This window comes from Phalacrocorax carbo, chromosome 1 (genome assembly GCF_963921805.1).
Source record: "Phalacrocorax carbo chromosome 1, bPhaCar2.1, whole genome shotgun sequence".
Taxonomy (NCBI): domain Eukaryota; kingdom Metazoa; phylum Chordata; class Aves; order Suliformes; family Phalacrocoracidae; genus Phalacrocorax; species Phalacrocorax carbo.
In genome coordinates, this window is record NC_087513.1 from 145639002 (window position 1) to 145651068 (window position 12067).

Below are 12067 nucleotides of genomic sequence, written 5' to 3' on the forward strand. Positions count from 1 at the left end.
TTACACAAAGCAAATGTGCATTTGGGGAATGCCACATCAGCAGTCCTCCTAGGGTGCACGGAGTATTAGTGCCAGCCCCGTATGATGTTTACATAAGAGGATTTGATCTGTGCTTCCTAGTGTGATTCACAGGGCTCTGCCCTGCTGGAGCAGCTAAAAGTTAATTCCTGTGCTTCTGTTCTTGGTCCTGGTACTCTGCTTTCTACAGCAACTGCATTGGTAACAGTAACATTGCAGCAGGCGTTACGGTCCAATTTTAACACAGATATTTTTAATTGGCATTTTTGTTTTTCCACATATTTTTTCTATCCCTGTTTTTTGAGCTTACAAACTTAATTTTCAACGGCAAATTCTGGTTTCTTTATTTAGATGAAAACCAGAACACTAACATTTAGAAATGCAAAGTTGCCAGCACTGCTTAAACACCCTCCTTTAAATATGTAGGTTTGCAAAGGCAAAACTGGTGCCCCTGTATTTTGAAGAACTAAAAATGACACTGGTTTCAAAGATATGAAGCATGAAAAGAAATGAAATGTAAAACTACGAATAACTCAGTTTTCACTTGTGCTCCAGAAACTTGCACAGCTTTCTATATAGGTACCTGCTAGGGTACCAACTTATTTATCAATGGCCAATTGTAGTAAGAAGTTTGAGAATTTCATAGAATGTCACTGTAGCACTAGGTTTGGGTTTTTTTTATTAGGGACAGTAGTTTCAAAAATATGCTTTCTCATCTCTTTTCTTATAAATTTATGTCTTCTATTCAAAGCCTTGGTGTCCCCTCTTCCTGCCTTTCAGCCAGTGTAGCCATTTTGTATCTCAGTTTTCTGACTTTAAACAGAACACAAGACTTAGAAACCACACAAGAATCTAACAAAGCTTCACTTACCTATATTTTTAAGTGTTTTGCCTTCCCCATATTTTAGGAGGGACATGCAGGTAAACCAGAAGGGATAGTAAATAACCATGTTTTGAGCAGCATAAAGAATTTAATATCTGCAAGTTCTGGACATGAACAGCCCTCGTTGGGATCAGACTCTTCATTATGATACTGAATAATCTTTGCTCTCTATCTGGCGTGACTGCTGCTGTGCAACATTTCATGCAGCTTTATTGTTAAAATGCAGGTTATTGTGGCAAGTATGTACTTTGGCAGCTAATTCATCTTGGTTTGCTCTTCTTCTTCTTGCAGATTTATTTGTTTGTTTCATTTTTAAGTGTGGTGTGGCTTTCTGGATACTTCCAACACCAGATGTTGCTGGGCTCCTCAGGTCCATCTGTCATCATTGTTTGCCCAAATGATTCTCTGGGGATGTTTCTGTTACTAGTGTTTCCATGAAAGCAGGCTGATGGCTGACTGCACAATCCCCAGCCAGGAAGTCCCCTTGGCTGCTTTTCATCTAGTCTCTTTCTACTGACACATCCAGCTTTGGTGGCCTACAAGGAGTCAGGCCTCCTCCTGGAGAACTATTAAGTTCACTTGAGACAATCACGCAATCACGCTCTGTCAAAGTACAAGAAGCAGAGGAATGTTGGCAAGAGAAAATTCTGTATAAGCTATGATTAAGACATTAACAGAACCATTGTTTATTGCTCAATTTTCTATCACAGCAACCAAGATCAGAGGTTTTGTCATTTATACCCCTATGAAAACCTTATGTGGATCAAGTTGAGTCATAGTTTATAGATTTTCTGTGGGACTCCCTCCTACATGGGTTTTTCAAGAACTTGCAAATGTACTTCATCCAGCTCAACCCTCTATGACCATCTCCTCCCCATTCGCCGCCTAAATAATTTCTGCACAAGTAAGTCTGGATTTTGTTGCTTACTGTTTGTTTTGGAGCCACAAGAAACCCATTTAGCTTTTAAAAGCTTAATTTGATTTCAAAATAATTTTAAATATGTCAGTTTAGAGCTGCTCTGGTTTGTTTTTTTTTGGTTTTTTTTCCCCCCCTTTGTTCCAATATATTGTCATTTTTACATTTTAATTGAAAACCAAAGGGATTACATACTATGAAATATGAAATTATATACTAGGAGTGTTGCTGTCACAAGAAGAGTTTGCTTCCACTGTGCAATGACTGCCAATTCACTCTGTATCTGCATACAACTGCTGCAGAAGCCATGGTGAGAGCTGACTACTGCAACTAACCAAATGTCCATGAAGAGTGATGCATGCAGTTGCTTGTGGTCTGAGCTAGGTGGATGTAAGCCAGACTGGTCTGGATACCAGGTACCTGCGTTAACCAGCAGCTCAGAGCTATGTTGGTAAGTCCTGCAGTTATGGTAAACGAGAGCACAGTGTCACATCATTGCAGTTTCAGTTTTTGTATCAGAGCTGGCCTGCATCCTGGTAGCTCAAAGTGTAAGACTAGACAAGCAACTCTCCACACCCATCCATGTAGACATAACTCCTGAGGTATGTATAAGATCTTTAATATTTCAGAAAGGGCATCAGTTCCCAAATGCTCTGTCTTCTTTGCGTTCTCAGTTCTCCACCCTGTTCTTTCTGTTAGATGAAATTCCACCTCCATCCTGATGCATGCCCAGACATCTATACCTCAGTTCGGACAGGCAAGGCTGACAGCTCTTGTGTTGCTGATGGGAAAGCAGCACCTAGAAGAAGAGCAGCTGGTTCTTATTAAAACCAAACTTCTTCAAGAAAATCAACTACTTATTCAGGAGACTCAGCTCAGGCTTCCTTGGCCCTCCAACCTACTGCAACTCCTCATCCAAGGCAGTGCTTCATCTTTTGAATCTCTCTGTACTCTGCTGTATAACAAAAGACTGTGGTGTCTCACACTCAGCCATATCTCAGCTTATGCAGACTGGGATCTGATAGACACTAGATAAAATTTTGCAGGACGGTAAGACATGCTAGCCCATTTAGGATGAGCCAGCATGGGAAACTGCAGCCAATTCCTGAAGCACAGGCTATATCCCATTTGCAGGACTGCTCAGCCCCATGTTGTTACTGAAGCCTCTTGCAGGAGCTGTGTTATTCCTGTCCCTCCCAGCTGGTGCCACTTCTCTTTTTTTCTGCCCTAACAGATCTGGTATCTCCCCTGAAGGGTGAAAGGGAGGAGACAACACTCATGAACCCCATTACCTCAGCTCTGCAAACCCCAGTCTTTCCCTGAGAGTCTACAGCACAAAAAGGACAGCGCAGCACATTTTAAAAGGAGGTGGGGAGGTCACAAATACACATGGAAGCTGAGGGAATAGAGTCTTGAACGATCATACTAGTACAGTCTGTAGACCTTGGAGCTAACCCTTACCTGTAAATATCTATGTATTGCTTCTTGGGAACCTTTATTTCCCAGTGTGAGATATGTGATAATAAGCACTTTGAGACATGTTAAAGTGATGTCGATCAGTCCACAGCAATAAAATACCAGAGAAGGTCTTTCCAAAGCTACAAAGCTGCACCATGAGAGTCTACCCTAGCTTTTGGTCTCATCTTTTTTTTTTTTTTTCTATTTTAACATGCAGAACCGAAAGAGGTGCTTACCCACAGCAGCAAAGGGGAAGTTGGACAACAGTGAAGAGCCATCATTTATACAATCCAACCCAGAAACAGAAATGAAAGAGACAGCAGGAGACCAAAAAAGAAGTGCACACCCGAGAGCCTATACCCAGAATGCCAGTACTAATGATAATGTAGGCTACCTGAAAGGACAGGAAAATCCAGACATCCACCTACTCAGTCTTCATATCATGTAGCATATGACTCAGTTAAGATGGAGAAAATATCTAGAGCTGTCTGAAGAGCAAAGAGAAGAAGCTAATCATCAAACTATTCAAGCTCCTCCAGAAGAGAGATTTTTAAAAGCTGGAGAAGAAGACACACCACAAGCACATAAAGCAGGAAGAAACAGATGGAGCTGCTTTCAAATTTTAAGGCATTTAATCAAATTCTACCATTAGGGTTTCATCCTGCCTCATCTCACACGTTGATCCCCATCTGCAGATGCCTCTGACTTTAGCCTCCGTCTTTGAGGATCAGGGCCCAGGCAGCAACCGGAAACCATGGCGCCTGATGTGTGCCCTCTTTGCATGCTTCACCTATTGCTCCATTCAGCTTGTGAATTGAAACCAACAGCACCTCACAAAAATGCCCTCCTATGCCGTAGGGATATCTGAGTTCCACGTGCATTGGCAGGCAATCTGGGACTAAATAAACTCTGGCCAAGAATTTCAGATGGAGATGTCTGTGGCTGGGCTTCTGAATCTGCATGGAGACAACTGGATAAATAATCAAGCGTGCTGATCATTTTCAAATTGCCATGAAAATCACTTGCCCTTCACCAGTCTGGGTATTAACTAACATCTTTTCACCCAGGCACAGACACCCTTTGGCACTGGCACATCAATGCATGTTGTTGGATGTGCTCATCAGAAAAGATACACATAGCTGAGCATATCACCATTTTGGTAGAATCCCATTTAACTGAAAGAACAGGTTTACAATGAAGTTTCAACACTCAGAAAAGCTTTAGGAACTTAAGAATGTTCTATGTGTATCTTTGGACTGAACAGGGTATTTGGTTGGTCAGCACTCTGTTTGGACCCATTCATTTTCTACTTCTTCCTCTTTTCTCTGTCTTTCTAATGCATCAGTGGATTTCTGCAGTCAAGGGTGGTTTTGCACTAGATGCCTCCTTTTCCAGAAGAAAAAATCATCATACAGGATTTACAATGCAATTAGCAGCTATCTAGCATGATTCTGTGGGTACCACACTATGGTACCATGTCAGCAGTCTTGGTTTTCTAACCGACTGTCATTGAGAGGAGTCCTGTGTTACAAAGTTCCAGCATTGCTAAATCAGTGTGAAGTACGAGGGGAATAGACATCACACACCTTTCTGTCACACCAAAATACCTATCAGCTACACCAGAAATTTTGCCAGGTTGCCAGACATTGAGGAGGCAATACTACTGTGCTGGCAGCAAAAGGGGGCTGTATTGCTGTGCCCTTGGGGGATGAATCTGGAAAGTCTGGAGCATACTAGCAAGGCATCTAAGAAACACACAGTGGAATGGCAGCAGTTCCCTTCACTGACAGTACTCTAATGCTCAGGGCTAACCTGGTGTTTGTGTCTTCTGCTACATTGGACTTGGTGGCGGGATTGAGACCTTTGTGTTGTATCTCCCAAGCTCGCTAGGTCCCTGTGCATAGCACCACATGGGACAGGGTATGATGACACCAATAATGCACTATGTCATGTAACAGTGGTCTGTCACTCAGCACGGAGAGCTTGTGTCACTATACTACACCCGCACAACACCCGTTTCTAGCCAGCTTCCTCTGTGTGTCTTCACCTTTTACATATCAAAACGATATGCCAGACACAACTCATTAGGTCATCCCATATCAGACCAGCCCGCTCTTTCTGGCGCCAGGATCACAGCAGGAGAGAGGAGCTGTGATATGGCAATTGCATGACACTGATGTAGCAGTAGGGAAACGTGAAGTGATCATCAAATGAATGAGGCTAATGCTCGTGGCATGCAACTTTCCAGGTATGTATCCCCAGGAACAGTTCACATCATAGTTCACAATAGTGATACGACAGCTAGCACTATTGCCAGCAAAATACTGCATCATTTCTTTTATTAGAGGAAACTGGTAAACCAAAATCACACAGAGTGTCATGGTTTTTATCATAGCAAAGCTGAAAGCAGGCTGTCATTAGGCAAGTGCGTATCGTAAATAATGAGCCCAATCAGAAGGTGATCATCCTTTCCTCTGAGAAAATAGCTTCTGGATCATTACATTTAGTTCACAAAATGTAACATTCTTAAAGAAATGAAGGATATTTTCTCTCAATGGGTTAACAAAAATTATATGACATGTTTAGGTGTATGATCATATGAGTGATTAAGTGAACAGAAAGCAGAAGTAAAACATGATATAAAAGCAAATTTACCACTGCTTATCTAGAAAATAAAGTCATTAGGTAAAAAGTAACAAGGGATCACTGGAAATAAATCTTGTAGACAATCTTGAATGTTAAAACCCCAATATATCATACCTACTTTGTTTCCTTTGTGCACAAGTTTTGCAATGCCATAAATAAAATGTTGGAAACAAAGCCCTCCAATGACTTGAAGCTGGCATGGACAATGAAGCAGAGGGGGGAGCCCTGAGCTGTCCTCACTGCAGGGTTGCCTTCAGCCCACAGGTCCAGCCAAGTACCAGAGCTTCACAGTATCGACAAGTAAAAGACACACGACAGATCCATGGGGTGGTAAACCCAGTTTTAGGGTGCTCAAAAACATAGCCAAGTGACGCAAAGCACTGAAGTGATGCAAACTCCTTCTGGCAGCTCGAGCTTATTGAAACATTTCTAAAAGGACAACTTTTCCCGAGCAGACTCAATGCTGGGATGTGCACTATTTCTGTGCAATCCATCATAACGTCGCGGCAAATGAGGCAATTTAAGGAACAGCAGCAAGAATTATCTGGAAGAGCGGTTTCATAAAGAAAGGTTAAAAGAGCTTAATACATCTAGTTCTGTTAAAGCTGAGGTAGATGGAGGCATGTCCCCAGCCAGAAAATGCTTAAGTAATGCAAACCTTAAGGATGGCGAGGAAATACTTGGGCTTATACATATGGGAACAAGTAGGAGTAAATGAAAGAGAGTGGGGAAAGACGGAATATCAAAAAATCTTGTTGGCAGTGAAGAGCAGAGCTTGTGCAAATTTTTCAGAGCAAGTGGTGGGAATTCTTTTAGTTAGGTTGTTTAAAAAAGAATTTGAAAAGTACTAATAAACAAGCTACGAGGAGTAAGTCTGTACTAGCAGGAAAGTTGACTGGATGATCCAACAACCTCCTCTCTCCCCATTTCTTTCTTTGCTTGGTTTATTTTCAAGTAACTGATCATGTACAATGTTTGGTAAAAGCTAAGGGAAAGTAACCCAGGGCACATTCACGACAGAAACCTCAACACCAGTTTAAGAGACTGTATTTCCCACCGTGAGTTCCTGTCCTCCTAGCAGAAGCTGAGAAAGGGACCCCACAGACATTTCTCATTTATTAAAGTGCAACGTCACCTGGATTTGATCTGTGTTCCGCAGAAAAGGCAACCTCCTACAGGAGAGACAAGGTGGTTCAAACATTTGATTATGGCTTTTGGAGTCTGACGGATAACCTCTAATGAATACCAGCAGTTGAAGAGGTTACGGCTTCTAACCGCTCAGCCACTCTCCCAGAAACTTCTGCCTCCATAGCAAAGGTGGCAGGACAGAAACCACACATCTGTATTTTAGCAGTTCTGGCTCCTTGCCCAGAAAAAGAGTATAAACTATCAAAGATGGTAACTTCTCTGACAGTTGGAAGCTGACACTTGGGTGTGCATAGAAGCAATACTGTGAACTACCATAGGTCAGTAAATGTTGCAGTCCTTAGGTACACACCTTTCCACTGGAGGTAGGCGAGACAGAAGGTAGACCGACCATACCTCTTCTGGCATTAAATTTACTCTGTTTTTGGAATCATGCTAACAAAGCTGACAATAGCTGCAGAATTCAGAGTACGGCTCCCCATTTCAAAGTCTTTCTGATGTGCTCTCCAGTAGAACAAGGCATTTCTTCGTCTGACGAGTCAGCTGTTGAACTGTAGTGTCTAAGTATTCATGCATTTTCGGTTTATCAGTATGAGTACACTTCCATAAGAACTATATTCTATGTCTTTCTATGTGTCAGCATAGTTTATTATAAGACGTTTGGGGTTTTTTTAGTATAGGAAGTTTTTAAAAAAACTCTTCCAATAGGCTCAAGCAATACCGCAACAGCCAAATGTTAATACACTGCATGCATAAACAAAGCAACTCAAAGAGCCTCAAACATGTATGAAATAATATGAACCAGATTAATTCAGAAATATATTAACAGAATGCTTTTTGCTTTATCATTTACAGACATTGAACCATATTGTATTGTTTTTTCCTGCACAGAAAACAGTGGGAGTTCTGGACAAAGATGAAAGGGAAAATATGTGCTACAAGCAATTTGTTTTCTACACATCTAATAATATCTTTTGAGAAAGACATTCTGTATATAGAACAATTAAAAACTGCCCATATTTTAATGCTGTAAGGTTTAAGATTCATACATTGCATAATGATAGGATTCTCAGTTGTTCTCTCATTTATACCATGGCTTTTTGTTTTTCTAATTACACAGTTGGCAGTTCCATTTTTACTCCAAGGCAGATTTTGCCATCCTTACATCTTAGTTTCATTAGAGTTCCCATTCATTTTAGTGGGTAGGATGCTCTACAGCATGAATTAGAGCGAGAAAGTCTAGTTGCTCAGTTGTGCAACACTGGATTTGAAATACGAGAAATAAAAAATAGCTGACCTCTTTTTCCAGAAAAGTAATGTGTGCACAGCAGAAGCCTAGTTAAGAAGGTAAAATCAAGATCATACAGGGTCCACTGTAATAAAGAAGCAGCACTAACTGCTGTTTGTCTTTCGGAGTTCTTTACTTAGATTTGATTGTGCTCTTTGATGTACATACCTATCCCCCACAGAAGTCAACATGTGGGCTTCTGCCCACAGCAGTGATCAAGCTTTATGTTTACTGTTGTTTGGGTGGCTCTGAGAGCTGCGAACAGAGACTCATGCTCCTAAGTCACTGATTCATGTATATCCTTTTTCAACGCAGTGGTCAAAAGATTATGCAAGTTTGAAAGATTAGCAGTTACACAGAAGCCTTGATTCCTCATGTCTTCTGGAAATGATCACTGTTGCTGTGGAATGGAAACATTCGACCTAATGTTTCTAACTCACTATTTCTCCCTTGAAAATAAACCTAGTTGATGCTGCGGCCATAGTTCAACAAAACAACGGTATCCAGAATTTCAAGGTGGCTTTGGGGTGTTCTGACAACAAAGAGCAGCGTATGTTATGACTGTATAAGAGCTGTAATAAACGTTACTATTTTTAGTTAGGCTGTGTGCGTTAAGTCAGTGCCTTAGAGACTCCGAATCTATTACGCTATCCGAATCTACTATGCTGTTGTGACAGCTGAAGTTCAACCATGTGTTCAACCACTTCAAGCCCAATGGAACATGTTGATCATGTAGGGACATGAATGGTTAAGAACGGAGCATGGGTGCATACAACTTTTTACCCTAAAAAGCTAAGCTGGTTCATCAGTGAACAGAGGCTATCTGTACTACAGACTCTTCCCTCTGCCACTTTATCCAAGATGACTTTGGCAGCATCAGTCCTGCTCCCAGACAGCCGATACCCAGAGCATGCCACAGCTGCAGTTCACACCTCATATCAGCAACCTCACCACACCACACGCCTGGTATCGCGGCTCCTTTCAGCGTTGGTGACACGTACCCATTTGCCAGCACAACACTGCATCCACTTGACAGATAGGCAACCTCGTACTTGTAACAACACGCCTTCTCCCCCACTGCAAATTCGCCTCATGCATTTCACGAAGGCCCTACGGCCACCCGTGCCGCTGAAACGGGCGGTGGCAGGCGTACTCCTTCCCTCGGCAGCAGCAGGCACAAGGCATCACGCCCTTGCTCTAGCGCAGGGCCTCACACTTCGCCTCAGGCGTGCAATACCTCGCTGATCTCCCATTTTATTGCTGGCGAGGGTGCTGCGCGGGCAGGCCCGGCCCGGCAGCGGCGGGGCACGTTGCCTCACAAGGAAAGGCTGCCGACATCCCTGCCCCGTGGCCTCCCGCCCCTCCAGCAGCCCGCCCGCGTGGCGGGAAGCTAAAGCACGGGGCAAAGGTCACAAGCACCGGAGAGAAACGTGCCCAGCCGCGAGGCCGCGCGGCGCCCCGCGCAGACCGTCCTGCGCACACCAGCGGAGAAAGACCTGCCCGCCCACGGCAGCCCGCCGCCATCTTCAATGCGGGCAGGAGAAGCCCCGATGCCCTCCGTGGGGGAAACAATGAGGGCGGCACCCCAACCCTTCCAGAGAGGGGGAGAAGGGAGTATTAAGGAGGCAGGATGACCGCACCAGGACGAGCGAGCGCCTGCAGGAGGCCTAAACTCGCGTTTTAAAAAAAAAGGAAAAAAAACCAACCAAAAAACCCCAACCCCCCTACTTTCTGAACTCAGAAGGGAAAAAGGGGCGGCCTGCCCGCACTTAAAATGGCGCCTGCTTCCGCCCTCGTCCTGTAACAACCCCGCCCCCTTGGGACGGGGGCGGGGCGGCAGCGGGTGTGCGCCTCTCTGTGCGTGTGCGCGCGCGCGCGTCCCTGGAATGTCCCCGCGGGCGCGGGCGCGCGCGCGCGAGGCGCTGACCGACCATCCCCCTCCCCCGCCTGCCCGCCCGTGACACAGGCGTCAGGAGACGCAGCGCGCCGCGGGGCACCCGCCCCGCTCCGCCCCCGCCCCCTCCCCCTCCCTCGCCCCCGCCCCGAGCTCCTCCGCGCGCGCGCGCCGCGGCCCGGCCGGAGAGACGGCGGACCCGCACCGGCGGCTGCGGCAGCGCGATGACGGCGCGGCGGGAGGCGGCGGCCGCCGCCGCCGGCTGCTGCTGCTGCCCCGGCTCCCCCTTCTCTCGCGCTGCCGGTGGCGGCGGTGGCTGGGCGGCCGGCTGGCGGGGCGCGGCGCTGCGCTTCGCCCTGGCCGTGCTCCTCCACACGGCCCGGGCCGAGAAGGAAGGTAAGACCCAGATTCCCCTTCCTTTCTTGTCCTTCCCCGCACCCTCCTCTTTCTCCCGTGGGGGTTGCGGGGCCGTTGGCGGTCCCCCGTGGCGGCGGTGAGCGGTCTGGGGCGGGGGGCGGCTGGTGAGGCTCCCGGCCTCGCCGCCCCTTCCCCCTCGGCGGGGCCGCCGGGTCCCGCTGTCCGCCGTGCGGGGTGTCGCTGCCGCTGTCTGTCCGTCTGTCCCTCCCTCCTTTCCCCCCTCCTTGCCGCGGCTGCCGGGGTGAGCCGGCGGGTCTGCGTGTGTGCGTGTGGTGGCGGGGGGGCCGCTGACATCGGGGCGGACTCGGTGGGGTTTCTGCCCCCCGGCAGTGGCGGGGATGGAGCTGGAGCTGCCCTTTAAAAAGGAGAACGGTGGTGGTGGGGTGTGGGTGTGTGTGTGAACCCCAGGGTTTCTCGCGTGGAGCTGGTTTCCCCGCGGCAGGCTTCCAGCGGGAGGTGGGAGCCGAGCCAAACAGGCGGGCAAACCTGCCAGGGAAAGGGCAAAAATGCCCGCTCGGGGGTGAGGGCGAGACCCCCGTTACCCCGCCACCCCCCCTCCGGGTTTCTGACAGGTCTCTGACGCCTCCGTGGGGTCGGTGACCTTTTCTCCAAACTTCAGTGAAAAGTCAGACGGGGGACTTTTTAACTTCCAGGGCCTTTGACTTTGGCACATTGTCTTTTCATTGTGGTTGAACAAGGAAAAAAAGCCCCGAGCGAAACACCTAAGCATATTCTGTAGCATTGCTGAGAACGGCTTTCAAGCATTTCCAAGGTGCAGACTCATGGTCTACTTAAAAGTGTGGCTGTGTGGCAGTGTTAACAAGCAGCAGATAAATGTAATGCCTTACAGAAGTAGGTGAAACACATTTACTTTAGCTGATGCGAGAATTTACTTTTCAGGCAAGTTGCTGCACTGGAGGAGGGTATATTGGAAGGAGACTGAGATGTTTCAGGCCAGGTGAGGTCTGAGAGGATGAAATAGAATAAGAAGAAAAAAGAATAAGATTCCTAAGGAACAGGAGTTTAGTGAGGAGGCTGTAGTCACTCATGTCTCTAGATCCAGAACTGAGGGAAAAAAATGTATCCTAATAATGTATATATCAGAATAAACGTAGCTATGTCCTTAATTTTTGAATGAAGAGCTCAATTTGAGTAATTTCCTACTAACTTGTCTTTACAAATAAGGTGATGTTGATATTAAGGTGATTAAAACCACCATTCAGTTTTGAGTCAGCCACTCTTGTTCACTTGACCTTGTCTTCAGAAAATTTAACATTTAGAAAACACTGTGGAGAAGATACAGTATCTTCAGAGTGATGAGAATTTGTCAGTCAGTTTAGTCTGTAGTGTCTTAAGGTACTAGAAAAGTTCAAATGCTTCAGAAATACCTATTTTTAACTC

The 12067-nt window shown here is 45.9% G+C and overlaps 1 protein-coding gene across 2 annotated transcripts in view; it reads left to right on the forward strand.

Annotated features, from left to right (window-relative positions):
- Window positions 1-10392: 10392 nt before the first annotated feature.
- TMEM131 (transmembrane protein 131) overlaps window positions 10393-12067 on the forward strand; it is a 102106-nt gene continuing 100431 nt past the window's right edge. For both annotated transcript variants that reach the window (XM_064438530.1, XM_064438538.1), the window contains exon 1: window positions 10393-10645. In XM_064438530.1, the coding sequence (XP_064294600.1) occupies window positions 10474-10645 (172 nt within the window). In that variant the 5' untranslated portion in view covers window positions 10393-10473. The remainder of the gene's footprint in view (window positions 10646-12067) is intronic.